Below are 20,745 nucleotides of genomic sequence, written 5' to 3' on the forward strand. Positions count from 1 at the left end.
ATTCTCCTATCTCCCTCCACGGCCTCATGCCATATTGTGTTATCAGTTTGTGTTATCATTTGTTCACTGAACAAATGGGATACAAGGCAGAGAGTGAAAGATGACAAATCAACAAATGTTTACTTTCTTTTGCGTTACAAGATACGATATGTGTATTGTGTATGATCATCATCATTATCCTCGTCATCTCTCTCTCACACGCACACACACACACACGCACGCGCGTGCACACGCACACACACACACACACACACACACACACACACACACACACACACACACACACACACACACACACACACACACACACACATTTTTGTGTCGGCGTTTACACTTTTGTCAGATTTGAATTTAACCGGTTGGGTTCGGAAAGTGTCATTGTGCGGTGCATTTCATAACATTGTATATAAATATGATAACTAGTGTTAATAAAAATCTGAATGATTATACAAATTGTCTTTCAATGTGTTGAGTTTGTTTCGTTTTATTGTATTTCCCTGGAGCCCTCATTCACATGTGGCACACATGCAGACTCATATGACAAATGGTGAACATTCTACAAGTTCGCAGTCGTGTCACGAAGTGTTGTGAGCTTGTAGATCGGATATTTTAAAACATGTTCAATTATTTGTCCACGTTGGGGACAAACTGCTGTATAGCAATCCTGTGTGAGCTTCCGTTGTGGTACTGTATTATTGACCCAATATACAGTCACATGACATAACAAAGCCATGTGTGAAGAACATGTGACAGATGATCAATATCACTATGTCAATATCAGGAACATAGTCATAGTTTTCCAGATGCCCATGTCACAACGACCACGAGACTTTGTCCTCATGGTAAACTGGTGACAGTCAAGTGGTGTAATGAAATAGGAATCATGCTGATGTGTGTACAAACAGAGAGAGAGAGTGCATGTGCATGCGTGCGTATGTGCGTGCGTGCGTACGTGCGTGCGTGCGTGTGTGCGTGTGTATACCGGGGTGAGGATAGGTTACTGTTGATTTTGAACTCCATTAAACCGAAAGAGTCAGAACTATGCCATTATGTACATGATAACATTCTAGTGATAGTTACCTGCTCACTAGGCCATCACTCCCTGTTCTGAGTGACACCATATCTTTATGATGGACCTTATCTCCCTCCTGGTACTCAAAATATTAACAGTAAAGAACCCTATCAACCATTTCCTGCAATTTCCTGCATATTATGATAAAGTATGTAGAGTTTGATCTACAGTTTATAGGCTGCATTATGGCAGGGTGTGCCATGCATGGCGAGTTGGACCTATGGCATACATGGGCAACTGGTTAACTTCAGTTAATGCGGCCCACAGGTTAATACCAGAATACTGATTACACCTACAGCTTTTACAATTCCAAACATGATCTGCTTTAATTCCATCAGTCTATATTAGTAGCTTAATGACTAGTATAGTAGTATTAAAATGTTTTTTTTTTATGTCCAATGTATTTGTATGTATGTTCATAAAGTTAACATGAGTATATAATAAAATGTGTTTGAAATTAAATCAAAATGTTACATTTCAGGATTCCAATTAAAAAATAACAAAAAAGAATTCAGGATTCCATTTGAAAAGAAGCAAAAATAGCCGATCTATGCATCGCGCTGCGATGCGGTTTGAGCTTGTTGATCTGCCATTTTTGCTTCTTTTGTATGAGATACTAGAATGACAAAGTAGGACGTAGCAATATGCAATGTGGACCTCTGGAGTGAAGGAAATATAGTGGCCCTCACCATCATCAAAGTTGCCCCTGACCTATGGCTTCAGCATAGTTAAAGGAGTAGTTCACCCCCAAAATCCCTTTTTGTCTATTGATTACTCATGCCATGGAGACTTGAGTTCAATAATATTTTTTTGTATTTGTCGCATTCCTAAGACAAAAATGTGATTATAGTAAATTTTCCCCCATTGATTCCGGATGAGGACCCAAATGCATGGCCCTGAATGGGGACCCAGACCCAAATGCATGGCACTGGATGGGGAAACCACCAGGGTAAGTTTACTATAATCAATTTTTTGTCTTAGGAATGCGACAAAAAACTAAAAATATTATTGAACTCATGTCTCCATGGCGTGAGTAATCAATAGAAAGTTAGAAACATTTTCATTTTGGAACTACTCCTTTAAGCATAATAACATGACACACCTGCTGTTAATGATGTGAATAATAGCCTACTGCAGTGTTTCTCAAACAGGACCCACACATTGATATGTTTTTGGCTGTAAACCCCCCATTTCAAAATATGTTATATATATATATATATATATATATATATATATATATATATATATATATATATATATATATATACACACAGTGTATATATAAAATAGATCTATAAGCTCTAAAACTTTTCAAAAATATTTATTAAATAGCCGTAATGGAACATGTTGCTTCCTCAATATGCTGGGGACTCCGCTCCCGCCTGGACCCCCTCAAAGACCCCTGAGGTCCCTGGACCACCCGTTGTACAGAAGATTCAAGCATTACTAGAAATATTATACTATAGGCCTATGAGGCTCAGGAATGAATTCCTAGGCATGATGGATACAATAGATTTGTAAATTCTCTCTCTCTCTCTCTCTCTCTCTCTCTCTCTCTCTCTCTGTGTGTGTGTGTGTGTGTGTGTGTGTGTGTGTGTGTGTGTGTGTGTGTGTGTGTGTGTGTGTGTGTGTGTGTGTGTGTGTGTGTGTGTGTGTGTGTGTGTCTTTATGACAGTAGGCCTAATAAAAATAGATATTAGGGCTTTGGTGAAAGACTGTATACTGTACAGATCTAATAAAGAAAGATGAGATGTACAGTAATTAATCTCTGATGGTACAGTAAGTGTGTCAGTTTCAGTTGAAAATGTTTACAGCAGCAATAGATATAGGCTACAAACTGTAGGCCTTTATGAATCAGCAAAAATAATCTAATCTAAGACATTAAACCCCTTGAACACCCTTTTGAGAAAAGAAACAGTCGTAACAGGGATATGGATTTTTATTTTGTTTTATTCATACATCATACATACATCAAAAAGACAAAAATATCTAACATCTGTTTCACTCAAAAGTTATCCTTGTGGTAAATAACAGTGTCCACAATAACTACAATTACTATTTACAATTTAGGCATTTAGCCAATAACTGCATTACTCCACACATATTATTATTGCTTCTTCAAACAAAGATAGGCCTAATAAGTTACCCCATATTCAACAAATTAAATAATTTGGGAAAACTTTACCATCTAGTGGTGAAATGTGGTATTGGCACAAAATGCAGGCCCTATGTACAGTAATGTGTCTATTGATTTAAGGGCCTTAATTTTCTCCATGACGGCCAAATATAAAAATAACTACTATATACATATTATTAGGTAATAATCCCCTAATTAGGTAACTGTGTAATTTATTTTAATGTAAATCAGCCATTAATGCCAGTTTCAATTTGAATACAAACTCATTTATTTTCAAATCCAAATTCAAATTGAATTATGGTTTTACATTTTACACAAATATTATTACTACTACTACTACTACTACTAGCCTACTATTATTAGCCTACTACTACTACTACTACTACTACTACTACTACTACTACTACTACTACTACTACTACTACTACTACTACTACTACTACTAAAACCAGCAATACTACCACTACTACCACAGTAACAGTACTACTAAATGATTTTATATAAAAACAATATTGACACACGATAATACAATACATTGTAGTTTTAGCACCATTCGTTGTGTAGAATAATTTACTCTACTTTTGTGGGCTGTATGATTCAGATCACAGGCCCTCGTGTGCATGTGCCTCATTCTCCTCAATATTACAAAAGCTTGGGGAAAAAGCATTGCCTTGTGATAAACACCCGTAACAGCAAGTGACAATCAGCATTTTGAGAGCTCCTATACTTAACCCTCGACATTTCAGATTCTTTCTATAGGATCACAACCACTTTTGGGTTTTCTGCTCCTTTTCTGGACCCAGGGGACGTTGGTTGTGCCATTCTCTGTGCATGTAGCTACACAATGGCAGTGTGACGGAGGGCATTCAGTTTTAGCAGTTCATATGTGTGGATAATATAGAACAGTCTTTTAGCTTAGTAATAGTAGGGGACGGGCCCGTAGTATGCCTGGTACGCTGCCACGATGCCCGTTGTCTCCGCCATCTCATCGCAGCCAACGTTGAGCTCACACACCTCTCTCAGGCTGGAAGGTAGAGAACCAAATGTCAGAAGGAGATCATCAATTTATCCTGCACACAGATGGGTGCTCATTTTCAACTCTCAATCCTCCAGTTCTAGGCAACACAGAATGTTGAAAATGAGTGGTATTCCCGTTTAACTCATATTATAATCTACGTAGATGTTTTTACTGTAACATATAATAATTATAGCCATGTGGTGTTTTTTTGTGTGTTTTTCACACCAGTAAATGCAGGGTAAAAACATAGCTTGACCTCAGGTAGTGATTTAAATTTCCTTAACTGTAATACCACGCATGCCAACAGGAAGTCTATTTTGAACGAACCCATACTGTACTTGAATAGTTGCCATATAAAATGCAGCTGCATGGCTTGCCAAATGCTTAGCAGCTGTACAGTCTGTGCTGTCAGCATGAAGATGTTGTTGTTCAATGAGGCCAGCCTGTGGTGTACAGCACTGGTTCTCAAAGTGGGTTCCCCCCAGGAGTCCTTCAGGGGGTCTCAGGGGGTCCCCGGCTAAATTATTGATAGTTATCGACCAAATGGACCTTTATAGGTCTGTAACTCTGAGAGGGTTCAAAAATAATTAGGTGAGTTCGTGAACTTAACACGTTTGAGAATCACTGATTGTATGTTTGGTGGTTCCAAACATTTTTATAGACATTGTAAATTAAATATGAACAATATTTATATAAAATAATACCTTTCCATTTGGAGAAGAGTGAGAGGAGCAGCCCTTCTGCTCCGAGGAGCAGCCCTTCTGCTCCTCAGAAGAACAGCAGCCAAATCTCTCTTCATAATCACCCCGGCAGCTAGGGAAGCATATTTAACAGTTAACTTTAAACTCATGATCCCATACTTTAGCATTTTCCCAAAACAACTCAGTTGCACTTAAGACCTCTCCGGGCAACCAGCTAATATATCCCCAACATAACCTGAGCTCACTGAATGTTGCACTGCCCGATGGTTGTGTGTCACTCTCCTGAACAAACTCCGTAGAGAATACTGTATAACAATCATGACCAAACATAAAAGGACATCAACAAAGACAAGACTGGCCTACCTTCAGCACTGGCTGACTCTGATGAAGAGGAGGAGGAAGAAGAAGAGGAAGATGAGGCAGAATCAGATGCGGAGGAGTCTGAGCCGCCTGAGTCAGATGCAGACGATGAAGCCGAGTTGGACTCTGAAGAAGAAGAAGACGACGCAGAGTCGGACTCTGAAGAGGAGGACGAAGCGGAGGACGAGTCAGAGTCTGAGGCCGATGATGAGGCAGCCGAGGTGTCAGCAGCTCCAGGATCAGCGGCCACGTCGGCAGAGGCGTCCACGACAACCTCGGGTTCCACTTCCACATACACTGAGGAGAGAGGGAGGGAAATCCTATGAGATAAACTTTGAGCAGAGGATTTATGTCATTCTAAACAACATGGAGAATGAACCTCTGCATCATGCTGTAGAGCAGTGTTTCTCAAACTCCCCTTAACTTTGACAGTGTACAAATGGAAGCAAATTTGGTTCAATGTGTACACTGTCAAAGTTATAAACTTACGTAAGGGTCAATTTAGACCCCCATAAAGGAACCTAGAAAGTCCCTGGAATCCACTTTGAGAAACACTGCTGTAGAGTTCATCACTGAGGATGCCGTTCTTACCTCCCATGGACCAGCACACTGACAGCACTGTGCAGAGGGCGAGGAGAGTCAGAGTCTTCATGATGCTGCAGAGTCAGAGTCTTGTTGCACACTTGGCTGATTGGTCGTGGGCTCTTGCGAGTTTACTTTGCCTTCTCTTTTGCTTTGGATGGATCCTTCTGCTTCCTTCTGTCCATTCAGGGTCAATATATACTACGGTCTGCCCCCTCCAACCCTGACCCACACAGGGATGACCATGCGATTGGCCAGAGGATCCAATGTCAATGCTTCCGCCGCCACTCAGCAGGATCTCTCACATGAACACCCACACATCACTGGCACAGGAGGCCAAAAACTCTCCTTCACCCACACATAAACTTACACGGCCACAAGCATTCGGGAGGCTTTTCGAGCTACATGTGTGTAGCATGCGTGTACATTGGAGGCTATAAAAATAACAACAACAAATGGGGATGTGAGACAAAGATAGCATCCACATGTAAACGTTTTGCATGGGGTATAGGAATCTCCTCACGCGCATGCATGCACGCACGCACGCACACACACACACACAAGCATGAACAACAACAAAAAAAGCTTTAGCCGGCACTTATCTGTCTGTTACAGTCAGATGGAGAATAAAACATCCAGAGATGTCATATAAAACTAGACAGTATTCATTTCCATCTGGTTTAGCATTGGGTATATGTGGCATTTCTCAGGACATTCTAAATATGTATCCCAGCATTTTTATGTCAAGTCTATTCTCTGGCAAAATCAATCAAACGTTAAATGTATTTTGATGTTGTGGACAATACACGTATACCACTAACTGGGGTCAGAACCATTGTTTTCTCTGTATTCTTTCAAAATACAGTAGAATGTGACTGAAGTTTTATCATCCTATACACATCATTGACCGGGGTCCCCCAGGGTTCTATTATTCGGTCCCCTCCTCTTTGTCCTCTACGACCAAATCTCCTCGACAAAATAGCTGATCCACAAGCTCACAATTGCACTGCATCGCAACACCTCATGAGCTTGCAGATCGGCTATTTTTTGCAGAATGTTCACCCCACAAACAGGGGTGCTAGGGTTCATGTGGTGGAGCAAAGTCCCGGGGCATTAGAACCCATTTAGGTCAAGAATTATTGAATGCTTTAACCAGTGAAAAATAGCAGATATACAAGCTCACAGCGCGGCACCGAGTGCCGCGCTGTGAGCTTGTAGATCTGCTATTTTTGCAGAATGTTCACCCCACAAACAGGGGTGCCAGGGTTCATGTGGTTGAACAGAGTCCCGGGGCATTAGGGTTGCCAGTTCTGCTCCTGCTGTTATGTTGCTATAGTCCTTACCCCAAACGTGATCTCCCACCCCCACAAACCCCAAACTATAGCCTGGGTCAACCAAACGCTACTAATCGAGTAACGGGGGATAGCACCGCAAGATCGTTATGCGACAGAGTTTAATTAGAGTGTTGCAGTGTCCCACCAGAACCACAGCCAGTCTCTATATAAAGATTCAGACCAGGCCTCGGCCAGGTCCTTCCCCGGCTACGACCAGTTTACTGAGTCTATATCAACCAGCCACCCTCTGCACAGCCACACTTGAAGGATGTATTTCTGCACATGCATGCTATTCGTGTATGCTGAATGCACAGCAAATGTGCGGGTTTGAATGCAAACTTTACACTCCGAGTGTGTATTCAAATTGGGATTTTTGATTAAAATGTTCCATATGGTTTGGACCTAAGCCATATTGCAAGTTAAATACCATCTCCATAGCCAATGGACCATCTCCAAGAGCGTATACATTTGCCATAGTATTCGGAGGGCCCCAGCTTCTTCTTCGGTCATACACTGAGAAGCCAGCCTTGGCTAATGTAGAAAGGCCATTGCTGTCAATCTTGCTTCACAGTCTGTCGTTATTCTTGGTGGAAGGGGTTTGTTTTGGACTCTCAGGGGTGTAATTTCAATGTCTAGTCCAGCGTCCATTTTTGTGGGGTAACACAGTTTGAGAAAACATTTGCCACAACATCCCCAGTCGGGCAGAAAATACAGGTTCTACAGTACGTCCTCCCTGCATTTGGATTTGCTCAGTGTCTTATTGTTTGAAATCACATGCTGGGCACGTCCAAGCCACATAGTAATCTAGACACACGAGGAATGCTCACTTTCTTTATAGGCCTTGGTCCTAGTTTGGAGTTTAGGTTTTACACAACTGTGGCAATTGTACTGCAGACAGCACTGGCTGTCAGGCAGCTCATGCTAATTAACAGCTTCTTTTATGTTACAAGTAAACATCGCAACATCACAGGTCTAGAACAATAAAGCAACTCTGACTTCACAGCGTATGTAAGACATTATCGTGTGATTTAGAAAGAAATTTGTTTTATTGTCCTGACTCTTCTGTTTCCTGGACAATAAAATAGAGTGTCAGGATGGGAATTATGTGGAATAGAGAACTGGGACAAAGACTTTTGACCAAACCTACAATTAGTGCTTATACCCATTTATATTCACTATTCATTTATTCTAAATGTTTTTTCTAAATGTGAGGTCTTTGCAATAATCTGTATAAGCTTGTATAGTGATAAACCACTGAGTAGCCTGCAATGAAGAAGCTATTGTTTAGGCAGTACACTAGATTGGAAAATGTATTACTGTATGTTTACTCTGGAGTTTTTCGGCATTTCTGTTAATATTGTTGATCATCTTTTCTTCCATCTCATGTATAGAGGAATATTACTGAAATGGATACATGCATGAAGAACCGTGTTTGCATGCAATCAATGTTGAGCACAGTAATTAAACAAAGGTATTTGGCTATATCCTGGGAGTTTATAATTTGCAAAGTTGTAAATGCTCATGCTCAGCATACTGTATGCCCTACTGTACAAAGTACAGTAGTATACATACAACACAAGGACAACACAAACAGAACCCTGAAACAGCTGTCTAGTTGACCCATTGTAGTATAATGATACTCCCACATGACCACACGCAGGAATGCATTGAGAGAAATGCTAACTAAACCACCGTCTCACTCATGTCCTTATGAGAGTTCATGGCTAAAAGCATCAACCTCCAGAGCTTACATGCAGTAGCCAGCCGCTGTATGTGTAGTGATACCTGCTGATGTTATGAACCGCTGTCTTGAGTCAGCTGTCCAAAAATATTGTCATTATCCCCAAAACAATCTGAGCTAAACCCATGACAACTATAACCAGAGAAATCCATTTTCTTTCCAGTAATGGACTTATTACTGGTCGAATTAGAATGATTTGTGGAGCACCTGGATGACATAGAATGAGGGAGGGTTTGGTAGGAATTATTGGGGTAAGTTGATGGTTTGTTGTGTAGGTTGTAACAGATTTTTTGCTGTTCATTATTATCATTCTTATCATCACCAGTTTTTCCTGCAGCTAGTTAATAGTTCATATTAATTTTAGAGTATAACAATGTTTCAATTAAATTAAAACAATACAGACATAGATAACCATTTGACATGGTCTACACTCTACACTGCTGAACAATTGACCTTATGCTTCCTTGTTGGGATAACTGTTAGACCATACATTATGTAAATGTGTACACATATTCATGGATGAAACTAACAGTTGATAGACGACCATGCACATACGCATTCATACTCCCATTCGTGATAGACTGTATTTATATTATTAAAATATTTATCTTAATTATTTATTTATTTATTTGTAACTTTATCCTAGGGTGAGTAATAACTGTGTCGCCTCCCTGTCCAATCTTTGTCAATATTAGGTTACTCTACCGGTATGTGCTGCCTGTGATTGAAGCCACACAATTTACAATGTGGTGATGTTCTGTGGTGAGGCTGCACTAAACGGGTCTGCCTGCCTGTGTGCATGTCTTAGTGTGGTAATGGTCCAAGCCTCGTACAGCAACCTTTATAAATAGTCGCTTCACAAGTAAGAACAATGTTGATTTGCCAAACTTTCACGTTCTTCATGAGTTTCACTTTTCACTTTTAATTTCACCAGGCATCTCAGGCTTTCATGGCCAAGTATTTAAGTGTCATGGACTCATGCACAGAGTGGCATCAGCTGTAATTACTTTAGAGCAGTGGTTCTCAACAGACAAACCCGGCTGTGTAGGTGTTAACCCTGCCTGCACCAGACCAGACAAGATCTTTATTTGTGTTGACATTTAACAAGAAATTCTTGAACACAAACAGAAGTAGATTCACAAACTTGGGAAACTCATCAATAATTGTTTCAGGATACAGATCACAGATACAGGAAGCATCGCCATCGTCTCCTCCATATGTGGCGACTGCCAATTATCACAGACATTATGCCTTAGCTCTTGACTTGGGCATTCCTGCATTCTGCAGGCCTCTCACAACAAATGTATGGATATTACAGAGGCTTCCAAATATGAACACAAGCCGTTTACATTTGTAACGAAGCTGTATACAGTAATAGCATCCTTAAGACGTTGGTACTTTAGCAGCTTGGTAAGGAATGCCACTTCCAGACTGTGGTCGAAACCCACTTCCAACATGGTCACGCACGCACGTACGCAATACGCATGCACGGAGGCACGCACACACCTTGGTTTGTCCCCCCATCCATTAGTGTCAACGACTGCATGCCTCATCTCTGCTCTGTACAACACCAGTTCTGCTTGTTTGATTCTGCTGAAGGTCCCTAAAACAATCTGTGCTCGATTTGCCGTCTTTTCAGTCTGCTGCAGCCAGAGACTGGAATGACTTACAAAAAAGGTTGAAACTGAATATGGACATTCTTTAAAACAAATGCTGTTGTCCTTTAGACCAGGGGTCTTCAACGTTTTCAGGATAAGGACCCCTTAGTTGAGAGAGAGATGAAGCAGGGACCCCCACAACCTTTTCAGAGATTCCATATAGTTTCATTGTTTGACAGCACAATCATCAGTGTATTTTGGATTCATTTCAATTTGTGTTTTCAGATATTTAACCACTTGAACCGTCAATACTTAATAAACTTGACCTTTCACTCTGCACTAACCCTACACCAAGGCTCTTTGCTGAAAATAGCCGATCTACAAGCTCACAACGCCTCGCAGCGCGAGGCGTTGTGAGCTTGTAGATCTTTTGGCTAAAGTTCTCAGAATGGACACTAGGGTTCAAGTGGTTAATATAAGAAAGAAGAAAAATATGGAGTAATGGTGCTGTTATGATTGGACTGACCTTTATCCGTTTGACCCAGTACATGTGTAGTAGTGGCTGATATGATAGCAATCCCTAATAAATCATTCAGCCGGCAGGCTAAGCCCGGGAGATAGAAACCTGTAGGCTATGACGTGCAAACTAAAAGGGCTCACGTCCTAAAGAACGCTTAAAATGCTTTGCTTCAATTTCACAATAATAAATATGACGAATGAAGTTCCAATAACACATACTGTACCTGTATATCTAATAACTACAAGTGTCTGTCTGATGTCTGACTACAGTACTCTGACATCATAGAGTACAGACTGGCCTGGACACGAAACATCATACCGGTATATGGTCAATGGTCATAAAAGAGAGCCAGACAGACAGAGATGAGAGATCTACATATAATGTATGGGCATGAAAGGGACACAGGCAGACAGACGCCCGTCTGTCAGACGGGTACAACAGGTATTGCACGACTGGACGTCAGTGGTGCATATTCTGCCCAACGGGCACCGGTCTAGTCTGTGAGATTTATGAAATGTCTGTCTGTCCACCCTCTGTCTATAGCAGTGTTTCTCAACCACTGTGCCTGGGAACCTTTGGTGTGCCCCTGAGAAGGGTCAAGTGTGCCCCTTGAAACTGCTTGAAAGCCAGTATTGTATTTATCATTTTAAAAATGATTTAAACTAGTGAAAACAGCTGATCTACAAGCACACAACGCCTCGCAGTGCGAGGCGTTGTGTGCTTGTAGATCTGCTGTTTTCACTACTGTTGTGCGACAGCTTTGTATGATGAAGCAGGGCTTTACTTTGCGAAGAAACGTACAAATTTGGAGATACAAGGTTTCTTCCCGACAGTGACGATATTTACACCCCCGTATTATGTTGGTGTTCCCATGGATTCTTGGGACATGAAAAGTGTGCCCATGCAGAAAAAAGGTTGAGAAACACTGGTCTATTATAGTACTCTGACGTCATAGTGCTGACATCACATCATGGCCTGGACACGGAATACCACATAGGGGCATAGGACACATTTCTGACATCACTGAAACGCGCTGCCTGTACTGCGCATGCGTTGCCACCATGGTAACATCTGCATGCTGAAACAATGCCCAAATTTGGAGATGACTGACATCACTGATACGTCTGGGTTCTCCAACATTACTTCTGAGACTCCACATACTGTGTGTGCACACCCCCGGGCAAGGTCCTAGTATCAATAATCCAATCCAGAGCACAAATATAAAACCCTACTTGGCTCTCTCAACTGCATAAGCATCATTCTTCACATGTTATTGCATGGTCATTTGACGCAATGACAATCAACTACTTTATCAGATAGACCACTGGTTCCCAAACATTTTAGCATGGTACCCAAAAGAGAAATGTGATGTCTCCCCACAACATGTTGCGATGATGAAATACATTGTGAGCTTGTAGATCTGCTATTTTCACTACTTCTTAAAGGTGCCTTTTTATTTATGAAATTTCTTGAAATTCTTTTGAAAAATGATTAACATTTTCTTTTTGAAAATCTTTTAAAATAATAATTATTGTCTGTCCTGATGAAGGTCTAAATGACCGAAACGTCGAAATAAAGCTACTTTTCTTTTTTGCAAGTTCTTTACAATGTGCGGTATGTGCGGGTCCCCTTCTTTGATTTTATTATCAGAGACGCGCACCTGTCAACCAACCTTTGAGGTGTGCATCAGCCTTTTCATAAAGAAATAATAATTAAAAACCGAAAAAGGTATTTTTACTCTCGACCCATAAAGAATGTGTCCAAACCATTAGTCAGAGGGAGACTCTTAAGGACCATATGGTTGGTCAACTGAAATCAACAGGTGCTGTTTATCAAAAACCGCAAAGTAAAATCGATTGAGTTTATATGGACCTGGCAGTCTGAGAGCGATAGCGATAGATAGTGATTTTCAACTCTCTGTGACTGGTACTGTAGCTATAGCCATAATAAATACCTTAAATTATACTGCTAATAATAGTTATACGACTGCTGAAGTCCATCCACTACATCACGTGTGTGCTATATAACAATTGAATGTTTAATCTGTTGGTAACTAGGTTTCACATTTTCGCTGGGGGGCAAAGCTTGTTTTATATATGGATATATGTTAGTCTTACACATTTTTTGTTTTTGCTTTTAATCTCTGGATAGCTTCATGTTGACATTCAAAATATAACCATATTAAAAAGAATGTGCTAGAAAATCAACCTGTAGTGTATTGAATCATAGCCCTTATATTTCTTCTATGGAGTAGAAACTGCAACACATTGTCATCAATCACCCTGGCTGTCACCATAGACCTCACATGTAGAGGCCCTTGGCTTGTCTTGGCTGTGATTGTAGCTTACATAGCAGCCACAGCACAAGCATTGAAAAGTTTAACCACTTTCAACTTGGCATCCCTATTTTGGACATGTCATTATAGGGCATAGCAGTGATGCCACAGATAGAAAACCCATTCATTCATTTATATAAATTATTTTAATGGAAATGCGTGTAACTCGCCATCTTAACCTTAAGCATTGTACGACGAATAGTGAAAATAGCCTATCTACGCCCGGTGTACCATCGCACAAAGTGTTGCATCATGATACACTATGAGCTTTTAGATTTTTTTCATATTTTGGTAAAACATTTTATTCAAATTTATATAAATATTTTCGGAAATACCAAATGGCCTCCACGGCTATCTATGCCCTTTTGGAGAAAGTTATCTGAAAAAAATCCAAAAAAACAATAGCAGATCTAAAAGCTCATAATGTATCATGATGCAACACTTTGTGCAATGGTACACCGTAGATGGGCTATTCTCACTATTCGTCATACGATGAACTGTATTGCAGTGGTTCTCAACCTGTGGGTCGGGACCCCCAGGGGGGTCCCCAAATTATTTTGAGGGGTCCCCAGATGATTAACTTAAGTGCAACATTGTTTTCTCACTCAACGGTAAACAAACCAACATAAAGTGTATAGGGGGTATGTGTACATTTCTAAAGTGACAATTTAAAGAATTTTTAATACCTCTAAAATGGCAAATTAAACATTGGTCAAATTGTCCAATATTAAAGGCAGAAATTGTGAAAATAGCCGATTGCGAGGCGTTGTGAGCATGTAGATCGGCTATTTTCACAATAGAACCGTGTTATACAAAATGTAATGCCTCAACTCATAGTGCTCGTCAGGGTGGGAGGGGGGGTCCCCAGTTAAAATATGATTATTTTGGGGGTCCCTGGCCTGAAAAGGTTCAGAACCACTGCTGTATTGTATACCATAGGGCTTACGTGGTTAAGATGGCGAGTTCCACACATTTCCATCTGGCTGCTCCATGTGCCAGCCTGTGCTTTCCCTCTTCCGGTTGATTTATCCGCTTGGCTGAACAACACCACTAATTATCCTCTATCCAGTCTGGTTCCTGAAATTCCCTCTTTTTCAAGGAATTCTTTGGGATCAGCTCAACAAACTTTTGCCTTCATGATGTCTAGCACCCATCTGTTGTTCTTTTATAGATCTTTTACGGTCTGTTTTCAACCCTTATGTTGAAAAGTCAAATCTCATTAACTTTATTTTGGATTTATATTGACCTGACTTACTGACTTATATATTACTATCAAGAGTGTTTATCTGCTACTGCCATGCAATCTTATCCCCTAACATGAACCCTTGCGGGTCAACACATAAGACACATTAACCGGCTGCTTGGAGGAAGCTTATTTCATGCAAAGATTTCTTTTTAATCATCATCTATATTTGAATGTTTAAATGAGTTTTAAAACAAGAAAAATCATTGAGTTGTGTTTTGCTGCTGCTGCACTGGCACTGCTGTATATCCACTGATCTGTTATGATCCGCTGCTATTTTAACATCCTCATTTCATTGCTATTCTCTGTTCTACCATGCACCTTTATAATGTATTATGTAATATTACATGGACTGATACGTACAGTATGCAAACCGGTATTATAGGTATCATGCACCTTATATATTTTACACTGCTCATACTGACAAACCACATTTGAACAGTTTTTCTCTTTCTTTCCCCCTGTGATGGAGCTTGCAAAGCAAAGAACTTCACCCACATTTGGACACTTGTAAATCTGTGATGTGACAGCAAGGCTAAGTTGAGTTGAGGTGAGTTGTGATCCAATGCCATATAGTCTTCAAGGCATTGGATCTCCATCATGTCCCTCTGCTGTGTGTCAGTCTCAGGGGTTGGTCTGTTGTGGTCCTGACCGTCACATCGGTCGACAGGCCAACTGCTCCACTGGGATCACAGCAGCTCGTGGCCAGTGTCCTGTGGTCAGCTGGCCACGCCGCAGACAGGCTCACAAACAGACACAACGTGTACACACCACACACGCACGCACGCACACACACACACACACACACATGCGCGCACGTGCACGCACGCACACACTTTGTATTGTTGTCATGTGGCTAACAAAAACAGACAGACACACACTCACACATACATACGCACGCACGCACGCACGCACGCACACACACACACACACACACACTCACTCAAAAGTGGCTATTCTCTTTCAACTGCTGAAGGAAGTCACTTGATAAGTCCCTCTTCCATTTACAGCGGTTTATTTAATAGATATTCATTAATTTACATTGATTTAGAGTCTCCTAGAGCTCCGTTTTGGCTTCTGCTCCTGCCTCCTTCACATCCTGAAAGAGGAAAAAGGGATTGTTACAGTTTATAAAACAGTAGATACGGTAAAGGCTCAAACAAACATAATTCTTCTATTAATAGAAGTTAGAATATAGTTTAGATACTAGATGATCTATTCTAGATGATCTCTACTTCCTACAAAGAAGCTGCAATGCTGCTGTTCTTGTCATTTACCATGATGTTGTGGAAAAATAGATTTTGTAATCATGGATTGATATTTAGCCTATAACCAATTTATGAGTGGCTTTTTATCGTTTGATTTTAAAATGTTTCAGAATAGCTTTTTTAATTCATATCAATGAGTGGATGATTGAAAAGAGAGATAGCAACGTCATAACCATGAGGTTACTGGTTATTTATTTATACTGGTTTGCCAGTATAAAGTATGCCCTTTAGTTTAAGTTAAATGGATTGGCACCTTCAGATCCCCTCGTAGGAAGGATTGGCAGAATTCCTGCACACGTTCAGTAGAGATCTCTCCTTTGTCAAGAAGCCATTTCATGTCAGAGTCTCCATCATAGATACCAACTGCAGGAAGATCTTGTGTCTTGAGGCCAAAGTAAGCCAGTGACTTGGCGTTGGACTTCAGTGCCCCATTTATCAGCACAAACAAGAACTGAAAGAGAAAGCTTCAGAGATTCAGGCCTAATGTATACGTATACAGTATATAGGCTATTTTGTCATTTTACAACTATGTCTATGCTATTTTACAACTATGTCAAAACGAGTATAAATTAGGTATTAACCGTCTGTGACTTGAAAACTCAAGCTAATTTTACAATGTGAAGATATAATATTATCATTTTGAATTTGTTTTGTACGTTTGTTGGGCTGACTCACAGCTGACCTAACCATGTGTGTGAATTCAAGCCTTTGTTATTTTCACCTTGCCGGTAAATTCCGGGGCCACAGCCTTCACACGAGCCTGCAGTTGGGTATAGTCTTTACTTCCTCTGTTGGCAAACAGCAGCAGGTGTGTCTTCACCTCTGAATTGAACAGACCCACTGCCGTCTTGAGGAGAGAGAACATTTTAGGGGAAGAAAAATCATGTTTAAGAAGAGAGCAGGAACGTGCAGAGAATGTTAGAGAGACAGGGGCTGCCAAGCTCACAACGCGCCGCAGCGCGACACGTTGTACACTTGGAGGTCGGCTATTTTCGGTGCTAGATACCACCCTGAAGTAAGCATAATCAAGTCAATCCTGGGATTTCTACACAGATATTGCAATTCTTTGAACATAAGATGCTGCATTCAAGTTCAGGAGAGTTTGGACAAGGCAATTATCTTGAATGCTGTCTTGAGGTATGGCATGGAAAGAGGTGCATTTGCATTTCTTTCGCCATAGTAAAAACTCATCATCCGGAGAGGGCACTTTTTACAGACGGATAAAAGGGCAGGGGCTCAAACCCCCTTTGATGTCTATGTGTGCACGTGCCTGGTAGAGAGAGTATCAATAGAGAGAGAGACAACTATTGTCTTCTACTCCCACTATAAACAGTGGTAGTGAGAGAGACATTTAGGTAATAGGACAGTGGTTCAGTACTGTTGTGGTGCTCAATTGACATGGTCTATACCAGGGGTTGGGAACCGTTTTGACTTGAAGTGCCATGTTACAATTTATTATGACGCCACATCCAAATTAAATATTTCCAACATACTTTAATTGTCCATAATACATAACAACCTTTATTAATTTTCTTATTTAGAAATATTTTCTTTCACAATGTAATGACTCAATAACTACATATCTCCCAGACTCCCTCCGCAGTCAGAGTTAGGTGTTTGAATAAATGTAGAATTATGTGCAGGATGTAATTTGCAAACAGATGTGAGGGAACTTAACTTAACTGATTCTTTAAATATATATGTTTTAAAGAAAAATCCTCTCTCTCACACTTATGACAGTGTGCCAGTGATTACATTACCCTCCTCTGTGTCTGAAGGTTGCCTACCCCTGGTCGATACAGACATATACAGTATGAAGCCTCTCAGTGGACGTACCACTTGGTTGTACTCTGTGAGGTAGCGGATCTCATTGGTGGTGAAGAAGTTCACTAGGCCGTCAATTTCCACCTTTTTGATCTTAGAGAGAACCAGATTGTCCTGGTGGTTATCTGCCTGGAGAGACAAACAAACAAACACCACAACCGCCATCAGTTGATCATGTCGTGTCACGTTCTTTGCAAATGTACGTGCTGCTGTATCGAAAACGGCTCAGAGTGGATTCACTATTCAGAGCAATGCAGATTACCTTTCTGAAGATGGCGATTGTGTCTGAGGTAACGCTGTAGTCAGCCCACACCTCTTTTTCACTGCACATGGCATAAGCAATGGTATCTACACGCTTGGCAGCGCCTACAAGCTCTGCATAGCCTTTACTTTCCTCTCCCTGAGAGAGAACATCGGAACAAGATAGAGAAAAACAAGTTAATGAGTTGGGAAAGCTGGTGATTCATATATTCTTCAACTGGATTAACATCAAGGTTGAGATCATAACACACCATGGACTCTGGAAATCCATCTGATCATTTTAAAGCCTATAATATGAGTTTTTCTTCCCAGTGAGTCATAACAATAACAATATTTTGGTCTCTTATTGCCCTGGACATCACGGCACAGGCATCTACCCTCATGTGCTCTCTCTTCCTCTTCCGCTCTGCTTCTCTCCTTCTGTGAACCTCTCCCTTGTTTACAGCGAACTCATGTGAGCCAATCCCACAAAAGCTTCGATGCTTCTTGAGTTTGTCCTCCAGCGGCCCACCTTCTTCCCCCGCACAGGAGCTTGGCCAAAGGGCTCGCCTGTGTGAAACAGCCATCCGCTCCCTATCCTAACTGCAAGGGAGCCAGTTCCTGAGCCAAACGTGTGGCCGAGAGGAAACATATCTTCCCCCGAAATTCATTCGTGAGAGCTAGTCTCGACAAGAAGAGAAGGGTGTAAAAAGGAATGCTGTAATTTTCTTTTTTAGCCCTTACAACAACTTTGCCCTTACAGCGATTGCCGGATTTGCACCGGTGGTGCCTGGTTTGCCACATATGCATGTTAGCATAATTAGCCTGACCCATGCAATGGTCCCCGTGGGTTTGTCCTCATGATGTCTCAGCCCTCACTTCAGTCCACTGTACACATTTCTGACTTTCCTGTCTAGTTTGTTCATTATCACTGTCAGTTTTAGACTGTCTGACCTCAAGGAACCCAATGACGACCACTTCTGCAGAGTCAACGAAGGCCTCAACAGCTGCGGTGTCGGCCAGTCTCGGGAAGGCGCTGTCTGATAGTGAGAGAGAATAAGAGAAACAGAGAGATAGACGTGGACAAAACCTGAGTAAAGTCACAGACATACATGTTTACACAGAGAGATAAGTGAGCAACAGTATGCTAATTCAACTCTGGAAATGCAGCAAAATCTACATTATATACTTACGTGGTCATTTTAGCTCAGTTAGGCCTATATTTACAGTAATATAGGCCTATGTAACAAGTTACAACTATCTGACATAAGCCTGAGAGAATAGGTGTTTTGTCAATCCATTGACTATCACAGTCCCCAGTATATGGAATGACAGAGATCAGATTGACAAAGTCAATTTAGTCTTTTAAGACCCTAAGAGAGAGAAAGAGAGAGAGAGAGAGAGAGAGAGAGAGAGAGAGAGAGAGAGAGAGAGAGAGAGAGAGAGAGAGAGAGAGAGAGAGAATATGTAGTGACCATTAGCCAGTCTTACCTTTCTCTTCTGCAAAGGCAGAGAAGACCAGGGCGGACAAGAACAGAAAGATTCGCATATTTTATTGCTTTAGTGAGGGAGCCTCAGAAAGAATACCTATAAGCAAATCTGTGTCTATGATGTATAAGAGAGGTGTCCAGCTGCCCTACATGTGTTCTATCCCTCTACCCTTCAGCAGTTGCCACATGGTGAAAGTGAGTGGTGGCTGCGGCCCCTCTGGGCTGTGATTGGAGGCTTTGTGAGAATCACACAGGTGTTATTGATAGGTTTTGGTGCTGAGGTGTTGGTCGACGTGTCCCTGTGTGAGATCATGGTGACAGCATGTCTGCTTTTGTGTTCCTGCGGCAATCCTCCTGCCCCCACTTTCACCTAGTGCTGGAAAGTAACTATAAGTACATTTAATCAAGTACTGTACTTAAAGGAGCTACAGTCAATTTTTCATTGTAGGGCCGACACTTTGTTTACATCCTAGTCTATAGACTAGAATGTAAACAAAGTGTCGGTCTGACAATGGCCAAAATGATTATTTTATCATTATTTTATGCTTTTTGTGGTCATTTTTGAATAGAAACACATATATGAAGCTTATTTTTTATAAAATATTTTCGAAACATTATTTTTATTTTATCATCCGTTTTACAAGAAAAAGTTGACTATAGCTCCTTTAAAGTTGTACCATGTAACTTTTTTTATAAAACAAATCTTAAAATTCTCCTAACTATTAAATCACAAAAGTTTTAGAAGATCCGCGCCGTGAATTTCAGCCTGTAAAGCCTTCTCTATATGTAAACTGAGATCCTTGCCGTGGACCGGATCTCGCGCCAAAATTGCGTCATCACACTACCGGCCAATCACAGCGAGGGTTATACAACTGCCGGCCAATCACAGCGCATCTTGAAGTGGGGTCGCTATGGCAGCCATATTTGTTGTCGCCCGTTTGTACCATCCCTTCTCTAGGTAATTTCGCCTACCAGGCAGGGTGAAGGAGTCCGTATCTCTGGAATTACTGAACGCACAGGAACAAGGGACCCCTTAAAAGATAGATCTCAGCGAGGTGGAGGCAGACGCGGGGGTCTGAAGGTACGAAAAACGGACGAAAGACGCGGACGCGACCGCGGTTTGCTATAGGGCTAATGACCACTAGTTGGGCAACTTACACAGTATGGCTTTAAGTACAATTTTGAGGTACTTTTACTTTACTGGAGTATTTCCAATTGTCAGTACTACTTTCACTACATCTCAGAGACAGATATTGTACTTTTTACTCAGGGACGTGCTGGG

General features: G+C 41.1%; 2 protein-coding genes across 2 annotated transcripts; both read right to left on the reverse strand.

The window, feature by feature from the left end:
- Nucleotides 1-4,124: 4,124 nt before the first annotated feature.
- On the reverse strand, nt 4,125-5,940 carry bglapl (bone gamma-carboxyglutamate (gla) protein, like; the record flags this gene model as incomplete). The annotated part of the gene is made up of 4 exons (XM_080722632.1): nt 4,125-4,233; nt 4,932-5,040; nt 5,292-5,585; nt 5,880-5,940. 4 exons carry the CDS (start codon nt 5,938-5,940, stop codon nt 4,125-4,127), a joined length of 573 nt encoding a protein of 190 aa, XP_080578758.1.
- Nucleotides 5,941-15,698: 9,758 nt separating this feature from the next.
- erp27 (endoplasmic reticulum protein 27) lies at nt 15,699-19,174 on the reverse strand (the record flags this gene model as incomplete). The annotated part of the gene is made up of 7 exons (XM_080722633.1): nt 15,699-15,740; nt 16,163-16,360; nt 16,631-16,756; nt 17,746-17,862; nt 17,996-18,133; nt 18,928-19,063; nt 19,167-19,174. 7 exons carry the CDS (start codon nt 19,172-19,174, stop codon nt 15,699-15,701), a joined length of 765 nt encoding a protein of 254 aa, XP_080578759.1.
- Between the last annotated feature and the right edge of the window lie 1,571 nt (nt 19,175-20,745).

This window comes from Nannobrachium achirus, assembly GCF_963921795.1.
Source record: "Nannobrachium achirus genome assembly, chromosome: 3".
NCBI classification, from domain to species: Eukaryota; Metazoa; Chordata; class Actinopteri; order Myctophiformes; family Myctophidae; genus Nannobrachium; species Nannobrachium achirus.